Source organism: Aotus nancymaae, unplaced genomic scaffold, assembly GCF_030222135.1.
Source record: "Aotus nancymaae isolate 86718 unplaced genomic scaffold, 86718_ANA_hifiasm-v0.15.2.pri h1tg000059l, whole genome shotgun sequence".
NCBI classification, from domain to species: domain Eukaryota; kingdom Metazoa; phylum Chordata; class Mammalia; order Primates; family Aotidae; genus Aotus; species Aotus nancymaae.
The window spans coordinates 58523246-58543842 of NW_026988473.1; the positions used below are offsets into that span (position 1 = coordinate 58523246).

General features: G+C 40.4%; 1 protein-coding gene across 2 annotated transcripts in view; it reads left to right on the top strand.

Moving 5' to 3' along the window:
- POLD3 (DNA polymerase delta 3, accessory subunit) overlaps nt 1-20597 on the top strand; it is a 68410-nt gene that overhangs the window by 3164 nt on the left and 44649 nt on the right. The window contains exons 3-5 of one of the 2 annotated variants that reach the window (XM_012469662.3): nt 11632-11734; nt 16158-16197; nt 17536-17668. In XM_012469662.3, coding sequence (XP_012325085.1) covers nt 11632-11734; nt 16158-16197; nt 17536-17668 — 276 coding nt within the window. The remainder of the gene's footprint in view (nt 1-11631; nt 11735-16157; nt 16198-17535; nt 17669-20597) is intronic. The other variant, XM_021671803.2, reaches the window with a different exon arrangement.

Here is a 20597-nt window from a genome sequence, read left to right on the forward strand (position 1 = left end):
TCTAGCCATATTTGCCTTTCTGTTCTCTGAATATATCAAGCTTATTTTCTCACTCTAGGATCCTTCTGCCTGGAATGCTCTTTCAGCTGTCCTCATCCTTCAGATTTCAGCTCAGATTTTATATGATACCACTTGTAAGAAGTCTTACTGATCCTCTATTTTAAGTATCTCCACTCCTCCTTAACTCTGTCATATCATTCTGTTAATTTCTTTAGTAATTCTCCCTTAAAAAAGATTTATTGAGATATAATGTGCCCATTAAGGTATATAATTAAGTGGCTTTTAGCATATTCAGAGTTTTACCTACTATCAGTCACTTACCATTTCTCCCCAACCCCCGCAGCCCTAGGCAACTGCTAATCTTTCTATCTATAGATTTGCCTATTCTGGACATTTTGTATAAGTGGAATCATATATAGTCTTGTAATGTCTATTTTTAGTTTTTTTTTCAGTACTTAATTTGTTCTTATGGCTAAATAATATCCCATTATACAGTTTATTAGTTTCCAAGGGCTGCCATAGCACTATACTTCAAATGGGTGACTTAAAACAACAGATATTTAATATCTTACAGTACTGGAGACTGGAAGTTAAAATCAAGGTGTTCTCAGGGCTGTGCTCCCTCTGAAATCTACAGGAAAGAATCTTATTCCTTGCCTTTTCCCACATTTGGTGGTTTGCTGGCAATCATTGGCATTTCTTGGCTTGTAGCTGTATAGTGCCAATCTCTGCCTTCATTGTCATGGCATTCTCCCTGTGTATCTGTATCTTTCCATGGCCATCTTATATGAACACCAGTCATACTGAATTATGAGTCCACTCTATTCTAGTATGACCTTGTCTTAACTAATTACATATGCAATAAGTATTTCTTTTTTTTTTTTTTAGATGAAGTCTCACTCTGTTGCCCAGGCTGGAGTGCAGTGGCATGATCCTGGCTCACTGCAACCTCTGCCTCCCAGGTTCAGGCAATTCTCCTGCCTCAGCCTCCTAAGTAGCTGGGATTACAGGCGTGTGCCACCACACCCAGCTAATTTTTGTATTTTTAATAGAGATGAGGTTTCACCATGTTGATCAGGCTGGTCTCGAATTCCTGACCTCATGATCCACCCGCCCTCGGCCTCCCAAAGTGCTGGGATTACAGGCTTGAGCCACCATGCCTGGCCGTGTAATAACTATTTCTAACTAAGGTCACATTTTAAGGTATTGGGGGGGTTAGGGCTTTAACATATCTTTTTGGAGACATGATTCAGTCTGTAATATGGATATAACAAATTATGTTTATTCATCATTAATGGACATTTGGGTCATTTCCATATTGACTCCTGTGAATGATGCTGTTATGAACATTTGTGTATCAGTGTTTATATGAACATATACTTTCAGTTATCCTGGGTATATGTATTAGTCCATTCTCATGCTGTTATGAAGAAATACCTGAGACCGAATTTATAAAGACAAGAGATTAATTGAGTCACAGTTCCTCATGGCTGGCGAAGCCTCTGGAGACTTGGCAGAAGGCACGTCTCCACAGGGTGGCAGGAGAGAGAATGAGTGTCGAGTGAAGGGGGAATCCCCTTGTAAAACTGTCAGATCTCATGAGAACTCACTATCATGAGAAGAGCATTGGGGAACTGCCCCCATGATTCAGTTATCCTCACCTGGTCCTGTCTTGGACATGTAGGACTTGTTACAATTCAAGTTGAGATTTGGGTGGGGACACAGCCAAACTATATCAGTATCTATACCTAGGATTGGAATTGTTGGGTCATGGGATAATTCTGTATTTAACATTTTGAGGAACTGACAAACTATTTTTCAAAATGGCTACACTGTCTTACAGTCCTAACAGTGTATGAGGATTTCAGTTTCTCCACATTCTGGTCAACAGCACTTTTTTTTTCCCTCAGATTTCTCATGGATGAACTCTTTTTTTTTTTTTTTAAGATGGGGTTTTACTACGTTGCCCAGGCTGGATTTGAACTCAAGGATCTTTCCACCTCAGCCTCCCAAGTAGCTGGGACTACAGGTGTATATCACCACACCTGGCTAAAATTTTTTATTATGTCTTATTTTAGACATCCTAGTGGATATGAGGCAGTATCTCATAAATGATGTTGACTTGTATTTGCCTAATGACTAATGATGCTGAATATCTTTTCATATGCTTATTGGCCATTTGTATATCTTTGGAGAAATAGATATTCAAAACTTTTGCCCATTTTGTCATTGGGTATTTTGGTTGTTGTTTTAAGCATTTTTTATATATTCTGAATATAAGAATCTGATCGATATATGATTTGCAAAAATTTTCTCCTATTCTGCGGATTGTCTTTGTCCTTTCTTGATGGTGTGCTTTGACCCACAGACGTTTGTTGTTGTTGTTTGAGACAGGATCTCACTCTGTTGTCCAAGCTGGAGTGCAGTGGTATGATCTCAGCCCACTGCAGCCTTGACTTCCTTGGACTCAGGTGATTTTCCCACTTCAGCCTCCTGAGTAGCTGGTACTACAGGCATGTGCTACCACACTTGGCTAATTTTTTTAAGTTTTTTGTAGAGATGGGGTGTCGCCATGTTTCCCAGGCTGGTCTTGAACTCTTAGTTTCAAGTGACCTGCCCGCCTTGGCCACCCAAAGTGCTAGGGTTACAGACATGAGCCACCATGTCTGACCCATGGAAGTTTTTATGGCTGAGGAAGTCCAATTTATTTATTGTTTCTTTTGTTGCTTGTGCTTTTTTAAGTTTAAATTTTAAAAGGATTAAACATTTTTTAACTTTATTATTATTTTCTTTAGTAGAGACAAGGTCTCACTATGTTGCCCAGGCTAGTCTCAAACTCCTGACTTCAAGTGATCCCCCGCCTCAGCCTCCCAAAGTACTGGGATTACAGATGTGAGCCACTGTTCCCAGCCTAAAATTTTTTTTTTTTTTTTTTTTTTGAGATGGAATCTTGCTCTGTTGCCCAGGCTGGAGTGCAATGGTACGATCTTGGCTCACTGCACCCACCGCCTCCCGGGTTCAAGACATTCTACTGCCTTAGCCTCCCAGGTAGCTGGGACTACAGGCATATGCCACCACGCCCAGCTAATTTTTTTGTATTTTTAGTAGAGATGGGGTTTCACCATGCTAGCCAGGCTGGTCTCGAACTCCTGACCTCAAGTGGATCTTGGATCTGCCTGCCTTGGCCTCCCAAAGTGCTGGGATTACAGACGTGAGCCACCATGCCCACCCAAGATTTTTTACATTGACAAATAAAAATTGTATGTATTTATTGTGTATAACATTATGTTTTGAAGTATATATACATTGTGGAATAGTTAAATCTAGCTAATAAATGTATTACACAGTTATTTTGGTAGTGAGAACATTTAATGTCTACCATCTTTGCATTTTTCAAAAATATATCATCATTAACTATAGTCACCATGCTGTACAGTAGAACTCTTGAACTTATTCCTGTCTAACTGTAATTATATATCCTTTGACCAACATCTCCCTATTTCCCCTCTGCCAGCCACCTCAGTCTATGGAAAGAAAATTCTGCTTTTCACTTCTGTGAGATCAACTTTTACAGATTCCACAAATGAGTGAGATCATGTGGTATTTGTCTGTGTCTGGCTTATTTCGCTTAACATAATCTCTTCCAGGTTCATCCATTTTGTTGCAAATGATAGGATTTTATTCATTTTTATGCCTGAATGGTAGTCCATTGTGCATATACACTATATTTCCTTTATCCATGTATCCATTAATGGACACAGGTTGATTCTTTATCTTGGCTATTGTAAATAGTGTTGCAATAAACATGTGAATGCAAATATCTATGACATACTGATTTCATTTCCTTTGGATATATATCCAGTAGTGGAGCTGCTGGATCATATGGTAGTTCTATTTTTGATACTTTGAGGAACCTCCATACTGTTTTATATAATGGCTGTATTAATTTACATTCCCACCAACAGTATATAAGCATTCTCTTTTTTCCATATCCTTGCTGTGTTTTCTTTTTTATGTGTTGCTTGTGCTTCTGACATAGTATCTAAGAAGGCTTTGCCTAACCCAGGGTTGTAAAGATTTACTCCTGTGCTTTTTTTTCTAAGATTTTTTTTTTTAGTTTTTGCACTTAATATTTAATTGTATAATTCACTTGGAGTTTTAAAAAATCATTATCACTATATTTAAGTTTTCTACAGATCACGTGCTTGTTAACATCATTATTACTACTATTATTTTGAGACAGGGTTTCACTCTGCTGCCCAGGCAGAAGTGCAGTGGTGCAGTTTTGGCTCACTGCAACTTCAGCCTCCCAGGCTCAAGTGGTTCTCCCTCCTCAGCCTCCCTACTAGCTGGAACTACAGACGCATGCCACCACACCTAGCTATTTTTTTTTTTTTTTTTTAGAAACGGGGTTTTACTATGTTGTACAGGCTGGTCTTGAACTCCTGGGCTGAAGCCATCCTTCTACCTTGGCCCTCCAAAGTGCTGGGATTGCAGGCATGAGCCACTGCACCTGGACATGTACTTGTTAACTTTAGAAATGCTTCAGTCGGCTGGGTGTGGTGGCTCAGTTGTGTAGTCCCAGCACTTGAGGAGGCTGAGGTGGGAGGATTGCTCAAGCCCAGGAGTTCAAGATGAGCCTGGGCAAAATAGGAAGACCCCCATCCTTACAAAAAGTTTTTTTCAAACATGATCCTCAGGTGGTGGCATGCACCTGTAATCTTAGCTACTCAGAAGGCTGAGGCAGGAGGATTGCCTGAGCCCAGGTGTTCAAGGCTGCAGTGAGCTATGATCACATCTAGGTGATAGAGCAAGACCCTGTCTCTAAAAGAGAGAGACCCTGTCTCTAAAAGAGAGAGAGAGAAGGAAGGAAAGAAAGAAGAAAAAGAAATCCTTTAGTCCCTACAGTAAGACTATACTAAAGTTTTCAGATTAGGTGTTAATTCCAGCTAATTTTTAAATGAATCACTGGAATGTGTAAATATTGACTGTATCTTCTAGGAATCACTTGGATTTAATTTTTTGTTTCTGGTATAAGGAAAGGGTCCAGCATCATTTTTTTGCACATGGGTATACAGGTATCCCAGCATTTTTAATTCATACTATTGTCTTGGCATTTTCTTTGCTTATTGTATCTTTCCCCTAGAATATAAACTCTATGAAGGCGGGAAATTTGTCAGGTTCATCACTGTTCTGATTACTATTGCCATGTCAGAAATCACCCCAAAATGTAGTGCCTGGAAACATTTTATTATGCACATAGATTCTTTTGGTTTGGAATTTAGATAGGGCACAGTGGGAATGGCTTATGTCTGTTCATGATGTCTGGCAACCGTGCTGGGAAGTCTTAATAATTGGAACCTGCTCATCTCTAGGCATCTTTATGCACATGTCTGGCAGTTGATTCTGGCCATCTGCTGGGACTTTAGCTGGGGCAATGGACTAGAGTGCTTGCATGTGGTCTGTCTATGTGGCCTGGGCTTCCTCATAGCCTAGTGTCTCCAGGTATTCGGACTTCTTACATAGCAGCTCAGGGCTCCAAAAGCTTGTGTTCTAGCACCATGTAGAGCCAACTGCCTTTTCTGACTAGCCTCAGAAGTCAAGCATTGAATTGCTGGCTCTACCAGATTCAAGGGGTGGACTCTACTTCTCAATGAGAGAATGTAGAAGAGCATATGGAGTGGAAGATGCTGTCTCAGCCGTCTTTGGAAAATACGATATGCCACAATTAGTGTGTCTTCAGTGTCAGGTACACAGTGAATGCCAATGCGTATTTATTGAATGAATGCTAAGCACTATGGTTTATGTTTGTTTGTTTGTTTTGAGATAGAGTCTCACTCTATCACCTAGGCTGGAGTGCAGTGGTTCAAACATGGCTTCCTGTAGCCTTGACCTCCAGGGCTCAGCCTCCTGAGTGGCTGGGACCACAGGTATGTGCCACCATGCTAGTTGATTTTTTTTATTTCATAGAGATGGGATCTTGCCATGTTGATCAGGCTGGTCTTGAACCTCTGGGCTCAACCAGTTCTCCTGCCTCAGCCTCCCAAAATGCTGGGATTATAGGCATGAACCACCATGCTCGGCCTCACTATGGTATCTTCACAAACATTTCTCTCACATAATTTTTATAACAATCCATGATGATGGGTGTTATCAACTTTCTACTAACATGAGAAAACAGACTTAGAGATTCTCTTGTACCCTTTTTTGTTTTGTTTTTACATATAGTGGAAGCTTTCATCACTCTTTGCACTAAGGGCAGTGACTGGGCATGGTTGTTAATAATTTGCTTGGATTCATTCAAGAAGTGTTTTTTCAATTCATACTGGGTTTTTTTTGTTTTTGAGACATGCTCTTGCTCTGTCGCCCAGGCTGGAGTGCAATGGCGTGGTCTTGGCTCACTGCAACCTCTGGTTTCCAGGTTCAAGCAAATCTTGTGCCTTAGCCTCCCGAGTAGCTGGGACCACAGGCACATGCCACCATGCCATGCTAATTTTTGCATTTTTAGTAGAGACGGGGTTTCACCATGTTGACCAGGCTGGTCTTGAACTCCTGACCTCATGATTCTCCTGCCTCGGCCTCCTAAAGTGCTGAGATTATAGGTGTAAGCCCCTGCGCCGCACCTCATACTGTTTTTTAGCATTATTTCAGGCTATGTCATACAACAGTAAACCTGACAGATGGGGTCCCTCCCTTGATTGATTTAAATAAGATAATTTGAAATTGTGAAAATGCTGTGAAGGAATTAAATTGGGTTAGAGAAACCAGTATGGACAACACACTGTACTCATCCTGGGGGAAATTATGGGTGGAACTGATCAGGAGAAAAGATTAATGAATTAAAATGAGAAGCTATAGTTAATCATATGTGTAGAAAATACATATTGTAAGAAGTCATGTATGTTGTCATTCTTTTTTTTTTTTGAGACGGTGTCTCACTCTCTCGCCCAGGCTGAAGTGCAATGGTGTGACCTCAGCTCAGTGCAACCTCCACTTGCTAGGTTCAAGCATTTCTCCTATCTCAGCCTCCCAAGTAGCTGGGACTACAGGCGTGCACCACCATGCCTGGCTAATTTTTTGTATTTTTGATAGAGACAGGGGTTTCACCATGTTGGCCAGGCTGGTCTTGAACTCCTGACCTCAGCTGCCCGCCTGGGCCTCCCAGAGTGCTGGGATTACAGGCGTGAGACATCGCGCCTGGCCTGTTGTCATTCTTATTTAAGAATATTTTACATTTTGTTTATTAAAAAATGTTTGGTTCGGGCTAGGCGTGGTGGCTCACACCTGTAATTCTAGCATTTTGGGAGGCCAAGGCAGGCGGATTGCTTGAGCTCAGGAGTTCAAGACCCGCCCAGGCAACATGGTGAAACCCCGTCTCTACTAAAATACAAAAAAATTAGCCATGCGTGAGACTCCATCTCCATACACACAAAAAAGTTTGGATTAAATTAAATAAAACATGTTTTAAAGACTCAAAAAGTAGGTAGGAATTCTTTTTTTTTTTTTTTGAGATGGAGTTTCGCTCTTGTTGCCCAGGCTGGAGTGCAGTAGTATGATCTCAGCGCATTGAAACCTCTGCCTCCCGGGTTCAAGTGATTCTCTTGCCTCAGGCTCCTGAGTAGCTGGGATTACAGGTGCGTGCCACTATGCCCAGTTAATTTTGCATTTTTAGTAGAGAACGGGTTTCTCCATGTTGGTCAGGCTGGTCTTAAACTCCTGACCTCAGGTGATCCACTCACCTCGGCTTCCCAAAGTGCTGGGATTACAGGTATGAGCCACTGTGCCTGGCTGCAGGAATTCTTTTCTAAAATAAGAGTTTGCTTTGAACTTTATGTTAATAATATAAGAGAGAAGAATTGGGGTCGACTTGGGGACACATGTGAATAAAGGATAATGACTGATGATATGGGCAGGTCTATTACTTGTGGATAAAAGATAGTACATTTGGCCAGCAAGCTTGAGAGCATCTTGGGCATGGTACCTGCCTATCATGTCTTCTTTTAGCATGGTCCAAACTAGCATCAGTAAACCAAAATGTTCATGATCTGTTAGCTCATCTGTCCTAACACAGTCATTGCAATGGAAAGAAACAGAGGGCAAGGAGGAAGAATCAACAAAAATCCTGAATAGAACACCTTTTGTATTCAAGGAGTTAACAGTCTGGAGGGGATGGCTCATATGTAAAATAAGTAGTTAGAATACAGGGTGATAGGTGCTGTAATAATAGATATGGGACAAGTTTTGTTAGCGCTTAGAAGGCAGAGACTCATTGTCTAGGCATGATGGCTCACTCCTATAATCCCAGCATCTTGGGAGGCCAAGGCAGGAGGATCACTTGAGCCCAGGGGTTTGAGGCCAGGCTGGGAGATATAACAAGAGCCTGTCTCTACAAGAAAAAAAAAAAAATTGCCAGGCATGGTAGTGTGCACCTGTGGTCCTATCTACTTAGGAGGCTGAGGAAGGAGGATGGCTTGAGCCCAGGAATTCAAGGTTACAGTAAGCTCTGCCACTGCACTCCAGCCTGGTCAACAGAGTGAAACCATATCTCTTAAAAAAAAAAAAAGATTAGAGTTTTCTGGTGACCTGATGGTGTTGGGGAAAGGTTCATACTTCGTAGAGGAGGTTATAACTGGGCTGCTGTCTTGATGAGAAATTAGGTAGATGAGGCCTGAGAAGAGCCTTCTAGGCAGAAGGAGGGGCATATACAAAGGAATAAACAGAATTGTAGAATGTTTCATACGGATGAAAGTAGTGTAGGTATGATGGGGAATGGTCAGAGATACAGGACCCAGAACAAGAAGGGTCTTACCTATCATTGCTAGAGATTTGAAGTTGATCCTTAGGGGATGAGAAGCTACTAAAAGCTTTGTAACAAGGAATTACACTTCAGACAAGACTCGCCAGCGACCTTTTCAACATCAACAGTGACTAATAGGCATTGCATATTTAACATGCCCCAAAACCTAACTCCTGACTTCTCCCCTCAACACCTGCTTTTCCTGCTTTTCCCCCATCTCAGTGAATTACAGCTTCATTCTTTAACTTGCCTAGTCCAGTCATTTTTGACTTTTCTTTCTCTTAACCTCACCACAGTATATCAGCAAATCCTGTTGTTCCTCCCTTTAAAATATGCCCAGAATTCATCCACTAATTGCTACCTGCACTGCTACCACCCCAGACTGAGCCACCAGTCATCTCTAGGCTGGGTTATTGCAATAGCCCCTAACTGGTCTCCTTGCTTCCTCCCTTGCCCCTCTACAGTATATTGTCCACACAGCAGTCAGGGATCCTTCTGGAAGGTGAGATCACATTACCTCTGCTCACAACTTTCTAATGGCTTCTTAAAGTCTTGTGGTAGCCACAAAACCCTGTGTACCTGGCATTGCCCTCTCTCTCCTACTACTGTCCTTATTCCACTGCAGCACAGTGGCCTCCTTTCTGTTCTTTGGACCTCGCTGACATTCCTGCCTCAGAACCTTGGCATTTGCTGGACCGTCTACCTAGAACATTCTGTCCCAAGATACCCACTGTGCTGGCTCTCTCCCTTCCTGCAGGGTTCTGCTAATGAGGCCTTCCCTTATATAAAACAGCAAACTTCTCTCTCAGGTACCCTCTGTCCTCCTTACCTTACTTAATTTGTTTCCATAGACTTACTGTCATCTGAGATTATATATTATATGTTTATTGTGTGCCTCATTTCTAGAATGTAAGCTCTAAGAGGGTAGGAACTTTGTTATATTCACTGTTCTTTCCCAAGGCATAGAACATAAAGTAGCCACTCCGTAAAGCTTTGTTGACTGAATGAATTGGTTTGCATTTTTTAAACTTCACTCTGGCAGCATCATGGATAATGAAGATGAAGTGGGGAGGAGAAGAGGAATTGATACTTGGAATTGAAATGTCTATTTAAGAGATTCATTTGGAAGGCATGGAGTCAAGAATTACTTGGGAAGGAGAGCTGATGCGACTTGGCAACTCACTGGATAGGAAGAAGTAAAGGATAATGACTCCCAGATTTCTGGCTTGGGTGATTTGAGCAGATGATGTTGTTGTCAGGGATGGATGAAATAAACCAAGGAGAATATGTAGTAGGGTGATCAGCCACCCTGGGTTTGACCAGGACTGTCAGTTTTGTCACTGCAAGTTCCACATCCCAAGAAACCCCTCAGACCCAGGCAGACTGGGATAGTCAGGCACTCTAATACATAGAGTAAAGGTAGCTGAAGACAGGAACACCGACAGTTAAGGAGAGGGAGGAGGTAGAGAGGTCTATTCAGAAAGTGAAGCAGAAGCAGTGAGAGGGATAGCAGGAGACTCAGGCGAGCTTGGTTTTGTGGAAGCTGAGAGGGGAAGCTCTTCAAGAAGAGAGTGAACAGCAGTGTAGGTTGAGCTGCTCTGGGGATTTTTTAGTTTCTAGCTGTGCTTGGCAGAAGTATGATATCATAGAGAGACTGCAAATGTTTCTCGAAATAAAAGACACAAATGTTATGTCTCTTTGGTGTTTTTAAACTGGATTGTTGAAGGGAGCCAATGTCTGATACTTGCTGGGTCATAGGGTAAACATGAATTTAGAGATTTTACTAAAAGCAACATTATGTCTGCATTTAGTATTTGACTATCTTCAGGTTAATGAATTATTCTGAATACTGGGCAATGTGAATAAGCTGTTAGATTCTGCAATTCCTAACTAGCATTAAATCTAAGTAATCATAAAATTAGAATTTCAGAGCTGGACATTTGTGATCATATACTTAGTAGTACTTAATGTTTTGAAGTAATTCACTCTTCAGAATTAATTGAAACCCCTCACCTATCTCCTCCCAAAAAAGCACATTAACATTTGCTGAAACTTTAGGGTTGGAGGGTTATAGATGGCCACCTGAATCCCAGGTTAAAAGAATCACTAATCTAGTATAACCCTCCTATTTATACCTTGGGAATTAAGAGGCCTAGAAGTCCAGGCAGGGTGGCTCATGCCTGTAATCCCAGCACTTTGGGAGGGCAAAGTGGGCAGATCACAAGGTCAGAAGTTTAAGACCAGCATGGCCAATATGGTGAAACCCCATCTCTACTAAAAATACAAAAAAATTAGCCAGGCGTGGTGGTGCATGCCTGTAATCCCAGCTACTCGGGAGGCTGAGGCAGGAGAATTACTTGAACCCAGGAGGCGGAGGTTGTTGCAGTGAGCCAAGATCACGCCACTTCACTCAAGCTTGGGCAACAGAGTAAGACTCCATCTCAAAAAAAAAAAAAAAAAGGAGGCTTAGATATTAACTTATCCAGAGCTCAGACAGTTACCATACTACTTCTTAATTCAGTGTTCTATTCATTATGTATCATTGCCATTGTTTTAATGCAAGTTCAGTCCCTCTTGGTTTATTATTAATCTTATTTCAGTTAATGTACTGGTCACTGTGTCAGCTCCATACAAGTTGACTCTAATCCCCATGTCCTGTCTAAAGTCCATCTTTTTTTTTTTTTAACTCTGTCCAAAGGCCAAACAAAAATGCTACTGTTCAGAAAATTTGAGGGACTATCAGATTTCATATATCTTTTAAGTCATTAATTAAGAGTTGATCATGTAAAAACTCTTACTGATGACTTACTTGTACCTTCTTTTTTTTGGAATAGGATGCTGTACGATTATGTTGAAAGGAAACGAAAAGAAAATTCAGGAGCCCAACTGCATGTCACCTATTTGGTGTCTGGCAGTCTCATTCAGAATGGACATTCCGTAAGTTCTCAGAATCTTGTAATGAGCTTAAATGTGTTTGTGTTATGAAGAGTATTTTAACATAGTTCAGGGGAGAGAAAAAAAACCAAGATTCTGTGTTATAGTAGTTTTAAAGAGCTATTTGATGGTGATGATTATTTTGGATTTTTAGACTAAATCTAAAACAGAAGTTTGGGTAATATCTTGGCTGTGATGCAGAGACTGTATCATTATTATGCAATCAGATGTTAGGAGACTGCTTCTGTTATTTCCTATACCTCTTTTTTCTTCTTGAAAGTATATTGAGAACAATGGTGCTTAATTTTCCACCTCTTCAAATTTCACACCGCAAATACAAGTGTTCAAAAATTATAATTTTTTTTTTCTTTTTTTTTTGAGACGGAGTTTTGCTCTTGTTACCCAGGCTGGAGTGCAATGGCGCGATCTCGGCTTACCGCAACCTCCACCTCCTGGGTTCAGGCAATTCTCCTGCCTCAGCCTCCTGAGTAGCTGGGATTACAGGCACACGCCACCATGCCCAGCTAATTTTTTGTATTTTTAGTAGAGACGGGGTTTCACCATGTTGACCAGGATGGTCTCGATCTCTTGATCTCGTGATCCGCCCGCCTCGGCCTCCCAAAGTGCTGGGATTACAGGCGCGAGCCACCGCGCCCAGCCAAAAATTACAATTTTTTTAACTGAACTTCATTTTAATTTTGAACATTCGTTTGGTAGGCTTATGTCTAAGTGCTTGAAGGGTAGGAGTTGTTGGCAGGAGCATAGCTGATGCAGTGCATAGGCTGGGAACATTTTATTCTCCTTCCTCTTCTTTTTGTAGTCCCACCTGGTATCTGGTCATCTGGCAACACAGGTGACTGCTGGATTTCATCATCCTAACTGTAAAGCTTTCTGAGGTCAGCTTAACTTTTCTCTTAGCTATTTTCATGTTCCTGTCAGGCACAGGGATCATTCTGTTATTCTCATGCCTTGTTGGGGACCAGAAGCTCTGCTGAGATATCTTGTTCCTTCTCCTGCACCAAACTGGGCCTTGGGAACTTTAATAATCCTCCCTCTCCGGCTTCCCCCCAAAAGTAAGGCGTAGCTCCTCTGTTCTCACTTCCTCAGACTTCCTATCTGAAGGTTCTTTTGGGCATAAAAAGCCCCGAGGGAAGTGGCCCAAAGGTCAGGTGGCCCCTTCTCAGAGATCGACTGTTTTCCTCTTTCCTTTGATTTTTCCCTCAGAATCGTAGGTTCAGTGCCCTGATTTGTCAAAATATTGACTGGATTTTTTTTTTTTTTTTTTAGCAATTGAGTCCCCAAGCATGTGAGATTTCAAACTGAAATGTCAGGCTGGGTACAGTGGCTCGCTCTTGTAATCCCAGCCCTTTGGGAAGCTGGGTTGGGAGAATCCCTTGAGCCCAGGAGTTTGAGACCAGCCTAGGCAACTTAGCGAGAAACCCCATCTCTACAAAAAATACAAAAATTAGCTGGGCATGGTGGCATGCGCCTGTAGTCCCGGCTACTCAGGAGGCTGAGATGGGAGGATCACTTGAGCCTGTAAGGTCAAGACTGCAGTGAGCCATGATTGTGCCACTGCACTCCAGCTTGGATGATAGAAAATAAAACTGGAATGTCAATTTAATAATTTACAAGGAGCAACAAAACTACTAGCAGGATCAGATCCTTATATTCTCTAGCTAACATACTCTTTTCTTGTTTGCAAGCTATTGATAACCAAAATATGTGCAAGTGTAAAATAAGATGTCATTTATATCTCTGAAGCAAAATTATACAGATGTGACTCATTTACTTGCAGAGATAAACCTGCCTCCAGAGTTCTGCCACTGTAAGAGCCCTTGAATGGATACTGTCAAAGTTTATAGCTGATTGTCATATTTTCTTCTGTTACCAGGGTCAACTAACCTTCTGTCTCTTTCTTTAGTTATGTCAGTGCCTTCAATGTAGTCATATTTTGAAGCCTTTACTTGGGAATCATAAAAGCAGTGATTTTTATTCTTTTTTTTGGTCATTGATCCCCTTGAGAATCAAAGAAAAATGCATATATTGACATTCATAAAATTTGAGTTTATGGATCTTCTGGAATAGGATCCAAAAGAATTTGTGTTTTAAGATAATGCAGATTTTTACTCATACTGACCCATTATAACAGGGGCTCTTAATTTAGGATTCTTAGATGGTCTTCATGGTTGGTCTTCAGAGTCCAGGGTTTTCTTGGATGACATTGAAAGTTCAAATTGTGTTCCTCAGTACGTATTTCTGATACCATTTTTCAAAATGATGTGTAACCTATAATCAGTTAAAAACTTCTAAGCCATGGCTTGCTTATAAAAAGGCCTTCTGTTTGTAAGTGTAAGATGGGATTTAAATTCTGCCCATCTTTTTTTAGCAGGAGAATGCTTTTTCAACCGAAATCTTAACCAGAGTCCTGTATATAAAATTTATTAAGAGTGGGGTTGCTGTGGTTGAAGTGGTTGTGAGGATTTCTGAGTCCTGGACTTGCCCTCCTAATAGCCTTGCTGGGAAGCTCTGTGGAACCCTGTAAAATTAACTGACCAAATGTGGATGCTTACTCATGCTTTTTTTCCTTAAAGGGAATCCTCCTAAGGAAAGACAAATTATTAAGCATTACGATCAGGCTTTGTTCTTTTAATTCTTCTGTTAATAATTTCTTTTTAAAGTTTTTAGTGTGTCTAGAAAGAAAAAAGGCAAGGCTTCATATGGAATTTTTAATTTTTTTAATTTTTATTTATTTATTTTTGAGACAGGGTCTCACTTTATCACCCAAGCTGGAGTGCAGTGGCACAATCTTAGCTGACTGTAGCCTCGACCTTCTGGGTTTAAGCCATCCTCCTGCCTCAGCCCCCCAGGTAGCTGGGATTAATCTTTGTATTTTTTGTAGGGACAGGGTTTCGTCCTGTTGCCGAGGCTGGTCTCAAACTTCTAAGCTCTACCTCCTCGGCCTTTTAAAGTGCTAGGATTGCAGAAATGAGCCACTGTGCCTGGCCTGAATTTTTTTTAATGTAAATAATTTTTATTTTTTGAATGATTATTATAAAAAATGTTTAACAATATATAGAAAGTGAAAGCTTCCTTCAAATCTTTCTTTTTCTGTGAACTGTTCATACCTCTTGCCCATTTTGTTTCTTTCTTTTTTTGTTGTTGTTTTGTTGAGATGGAGTCTTGCTCTGTTGCCAGGCTGGAGTGTGGTGATGCTCACTGCAACTTCTGTCTCCTGGGTTTAAGAGATTCTCAGCCTCCCAAGTAGCTGGGACTACAGGTGCGTGCTGCCATGGGCAGCTACATTTTGTATTTTTAGTGGAGATAGAGTTTCACCATGTTGACCAAGATGGTCTCGATCTCTTGATCTCGTGATCCGCCCACCTTGGCCTCCCAAAGTGCTGGGATTACAAGCATGAGCCACTGTGCCTAGCCTGTCTTGCCCACTTTCTAAAGAGTTGTTAGTCTTTGATTTCTTTATTTTTAGAAGTTGTGTATTAACCCTTTGTGATATAAGTTGCAGATTTTTTTCCACTTTATCATTTGTTTTTGTACTTAAAGTTTTTTTTCATATAAAAGTTGGTTTTCTTAATACATTATTTCAGTTATTTCTGGATTTTGAATTATACTTAGGAAATGTTTTCTCTTTCTTGAGTTATAGCAGATTATAGAATTCACATATGTTTTTATGTGCATGTATGTTTTCTTTTTTTTTTTGAGACTGAGTCTCACTCTGTCACCCAGGCTGGAGTGTAGTGGCATGATCTCAGCTCACTGCAACTTCTGCCTCCCAGGTTCAAGCGATTTTCCTGCCTCAGCCTCCTGAGTAGTTGGGATTACAGGCACTGCCACCACACCCAGCTAATTTTTGTATTTTTAATAGAGATGGTGTTTCATCATGTTGGCCAGGCTGGTCTCGAACTCTTGACCTCAGGTGATCCACCCACCTCGGCTTCCCAAAGTGTTGAGATTACAGGTGTGAGCCATCATACCTGGCCTCATTTTTTACATTTAAATCTCTGATCTGTTTAGAATTTATTTTGGTATATAGTGTGAGGAACAGATCCAATTTTTAGCTGGTTTCATGTGATTATACAGTAATTCTTATTAAATCAGTCACTAAAAAGCCTTTGCTCACATTTATTTGAGATGCTGTATTTTTTTAGTTGCGGTACTGAAATCTGTACTAGATCACTTTCCTTAACCTTATTGAGATGTTTTAAAATAAGCAAATTATTATTTTTTTCTTTTTTCTTGAAGGTAAGCAAATTAAAAGTGAGTCTGACTTTATTAAATTATAACATATTTTGAGGAGTGCCTGGTGTTTTTCTAATTTCACATCTAAGCACAATTGAATTATTGGGGCAAGAAAACTAAAACTGCAAATTCTTACATTAAACACTAATAAAGTGTTATTTTTTTACAGTGCCACAAGGTTGCAGTAGTGAGAGAGGATAAATTGGAAGGTAAGTGTTTTAGTGACTTAGCAAGTTTTTCCTCTTATGGCATCAATTTAGGTTCAATAAAAAATCTGCCTCTAACATCTGCACATAATATGCTTAGCTATTTAACTGAATAGCCCAATATTAATTTTATTAGTAGTTTTTGAAGCATGTTAAAATATGATACTACATCTGCCTAACTTCCCATTTTTAGGGCCAATAGCTGCTGACATTTATAAAGCACTTTTATCATGGAATTTCAAAACTCATGACACATGCAAAAACTGTTATGAATACTCTGTGAGCTACCTCATCAACTGTAAAAAGACAGTGGCAGTTTTTTTAGGAAGCAAGTTAATGCTTTTCTGGAAGTCAGAAAGACTTCTAAATTAAATAACTTCTAAATTAAATTTGTCTAACTGTTTCAAGACTATCAGTGCTACTGTTCTATTGTTTAAAAACCCAATTCAAAGGAATTTAATAATAGTCAGGGTCCTCATGATCTTGGACCTATATCTCAAGACAAAACCTGTACTGTTGTACTTCATGTATAAAGGCTCCTTGGCCTGAAGGCCCCATTGCACAGACTAGGGCTGAGGAGGGTGGGGGGCAGCCACATCAGGGACAAAAAAAAAAAGGATCTATTTTAAAAAGAAAGAGCTCCTGCCAATGGGGTGGGGGTATTTTCTTACCAAATGTAACTCTGAAGTTTACAGAGTGGTGTGTTTGTCCACTTTGTACTTTCTGAATTACCACAGTGTTAAGCAAAGCAAAATTTCTTTATTCTATAGATATGTAATGATTATCTACTATGTGCCAAGCTCTATACTAGGCACTGGGGACATGGAATAAGTTAGTCACAATCCCTTCCTTCACAGAATCTAACATTTGTTCTCTTGTGTTTTTCCTCCATAGACTTATCTAGTTAGTAGTGTTTTCATTATAGAGTTGCTTTCTTTAAACTAAAATTGAAATATATAAGTGAGTCTTCTCAGATAGAAATTGCGTCTCCTCTTTAATTATATGCTATAGTGTAAGGCTATTTTCTGAGTGAAAGAAAAAGAAAAAGATCATTGTAGTCATCATCAATCATTAATTAGTATTTACCGAGTGTCCACTGGATGAGTGATACCCTCACAGGTGCTGTACTTAGAAATGACTCACCACCACCTACCTTGTCATAATATCCCCATTGCAGACAGAAGGGTTGATGTTTTACTGTATATGTGGCTATTTGGCCTTTTAGAGTTTTTTGGACCACCACAGATTACAAATGCTTTAATGCAGAAGGGTTTCTTGTTAAAGTCCCCACGTGTTATGAAGTTTATGTATTAACAGACTGCTTTTCCTGTTGACTTGTAGCAGTGAAGTCCAAGCTAGCTGTGACTGCCAGCATCCATGTGTACAGCATCCAGAAAGCCATGCTAAAGGACAGTGGGCCTCTGTTCAATACTGACTATGACATCCTTAAAAGCAACTTGCAGAATTGCAGCAAGTAAGCTTCTTAATGTTCCTTGTGGGCTTCTTTACGAATTGATTTTGTAAGATGTTTACACAGTGGCTGCCTCTTAAGAGTGAATGCCAAGTCTAGTAAAACCCCATTTATCTTGCAGTAAGACACATGCCTGGTTTTATTAGTACATCATAAGGTGAAAAATAGCAGCCACAACCCATATTGAAAACCCCAGTGGACTCCCCATAAATCTATTTCTCATATATTTATCCTGTCACTGCCACCAGAAATGTTTGCTGTGCCCGTTCTAACTCCCTTACCCAGTCTCTGCTTGTCTAAATCCTACCCATCCTTCAAGAACCAGTTCAAATATTGTCCTTTGAAAAACAATTCCTAATTTGATATCCCTCTACTTTTCATCCAAAAGCAACTTTTTCTTGAGCTTCCATAGCTAAGATCAGGTTTTTTAAATCTTTTGTGTCCTTAACAGCACAAAGAGGTAATGGACTATACTGCATGCACATTTGGAAATTGGTGGTCACAGGCTTGAATTGTGGCTTTGCTGCTTAATAGCCCAGTGGCATTGGACAGATTAAACTCTTTGAGCTTTGGTTTCTTTGCCTTTAAATTAGATGTAATAATGCCTACTTCGTGGGGTTGTATTGAGAGTTTAGGTCAGTTCCCTAGACATATATTGAATACCTACTATATTGATAGGTACTTAGCAAAATTATTTAAATTAATTCAGTAAATATCTCATGAGTACCTATGACATACCACACAGTATAGAGTGAATGTGCCCATGTACCTTTTCATAGAACAGGCAGTTATGGTACATTGGGAGACAGGCAGTTATGGTATAGTGTAAGAGTGCTGTAATAGGAGGAATAGTGTGGGAAGATGTTGGTGGGGACACTTACCTCTTACTTTTGGATGGATAGAGTGAGGGGTCAAGACAGTTATGACTTAAGACAGTGAAGGTTATGACATCTCAGTTGAGGCCTGAAGGCCCAGTAGAAATAGCCAGGCAAAGGAAAAATGAGAGACTAAGCACAGAGCTAGGAGAGAAAACATGCTTGTGCAGAACCGTGGTAGTTTTCTATGGCTGCAACTTAGAGTGAAAGGTAGGAAAAATTAGATAGAAGACTAAAAAGGCCAAGTAGGAGTTACATTATTCTTTGACTACTAGGATAAAAATTTAGACTGTATTCTGAGAGTAGTGGGAAGCCACTCAAAATATTTAAGCAGATGGAGTGAAATGATCAAAATTGCATTTTAGAAAGATTGCTGTGACTGCAGTATTGAAGATAGATCAGAAGAGAATAATCTGGAGGCAAAGCCATCAGGGAGGAGAAATGTGGCAGTGATCTAGGGTGGAGATGACAGTTTTCTGATGTAAAGTAGTGCTTTTGATGATGGAGAGGTACGAAGGTTAATGAGGCATAACCATCAAAAAACCTCAATGTATGGTAATGGTTGGGGACAAGGTGTGTGGGGCTAGGGGATGAGGGGAGACAGCCTTTCTTGGTATTAAAAGGATGATACCCATGCTTCTGGCTTGGGCAACTGGGTACTAAGAAGGGGAATATAATAGGAGGAGCAGGCTGTAGGAGAGATAGAAAAATGACAAATTGGGTTTTAGACATGTTGTGTTTGAGAAGCCTGTGAGAAATCCAAGTGAGAATGTCCATCACAAAAGATAGGTGAATCTAGCTAGAGCTAAGGAGAGAAATCTAAGGTAAAGGTAGAGATTTTGGAATCAAAAAGAATAGGTTAGTAACTGGGCCATAGAGTTACGCAGAGAGCATGTATAGAATGAAAGAAGGGCAGAAAGTAAAACTCTAGGCCAGATTACTAGCTGTGTGACCTTGGGCAAATTATTTAACCTCTCAGTGTCTCAATTTTCTTATCACTAAAGCTGACAACAGTACCAGCCAAATAGGGTTGTAGAGGATTAAATGGACTAATATATGTTAAGCACTTAGAATAGCACTTGGCACATAGTAAGCACTATTTAATGATAACCTCTTTTGAAGGGAAGAGCAGAAAAAGAGGGGCCCAAGAGGGAGCCTTCAGAGATAAAAGGAAAATCACGAGAATATATGGGGTTTCAGCCGCTAAGGAAAGAGATTCAAGTAGGAGGAACTGGTCAACAGTGTCAGACATTGCTGAGAAGCCAAATAAGTTAGGAAGTGAAAATTGTCCATTGGATTTAGTGATGGCCTTGGTAAGAGCATTTTCAGTAGAGTGACCAGATTCTGGTCAGCTAAGTAAATGGGGACACAGAAAGTGAGACAGCAAAAATGGACAGCTCTTTCCAGGAGATTTGACTGCAAAGCAGAAAAGAGGGTGGTATGGGCCAGGTGCGGTGGCTCACACCTGTAATCCCAGCACTTTGAGAGGCCGAGGAGGGTGGATCACAAGATCAGAAGTTCGAGACCAGCCTGGCCAACATGGCGAAACCCTGTCTCTACTAAAATACAAAAATTAGCTGGCATGGTGACACGAGCCTGTAATCCCAGCTACTCGGGTGGCTAAGGGATGAAAATCGCTGGAACTGGGAGATGGGGAGGTTGCAGTGAGCGGAGATTGCACTACTGCACTCCAGCCTGAGAGAGTGAGACTTCCTCTAAACAACAACAACAAAAACCCACTAACACTGATAGCAGTGAACTAAAAAAAAAAAAAAAAAAAAAAAAAAAATTGCAAAAATATCTTATGATGTTCGTTGTGGACTATGAATTTTTTGAAGAGAAGAATTAAGAAAAATAAGTTAAAAAAAAAAAAAGAAAAGAGGGTGGTAGCTAAGGAGGGATTGAGACGGGGGAGGGATATATGCATTTTTAAAGTTGAGAATGACTTGAACTTAGGTTGTTAGGAAGGTACCATAGAGAAGAAAAGGTTGAAGATCCTGGGGAGGTGAGATGACTGATAAAGATGGGTCCTCAAGGAGAGAGAGATACAGAATTGC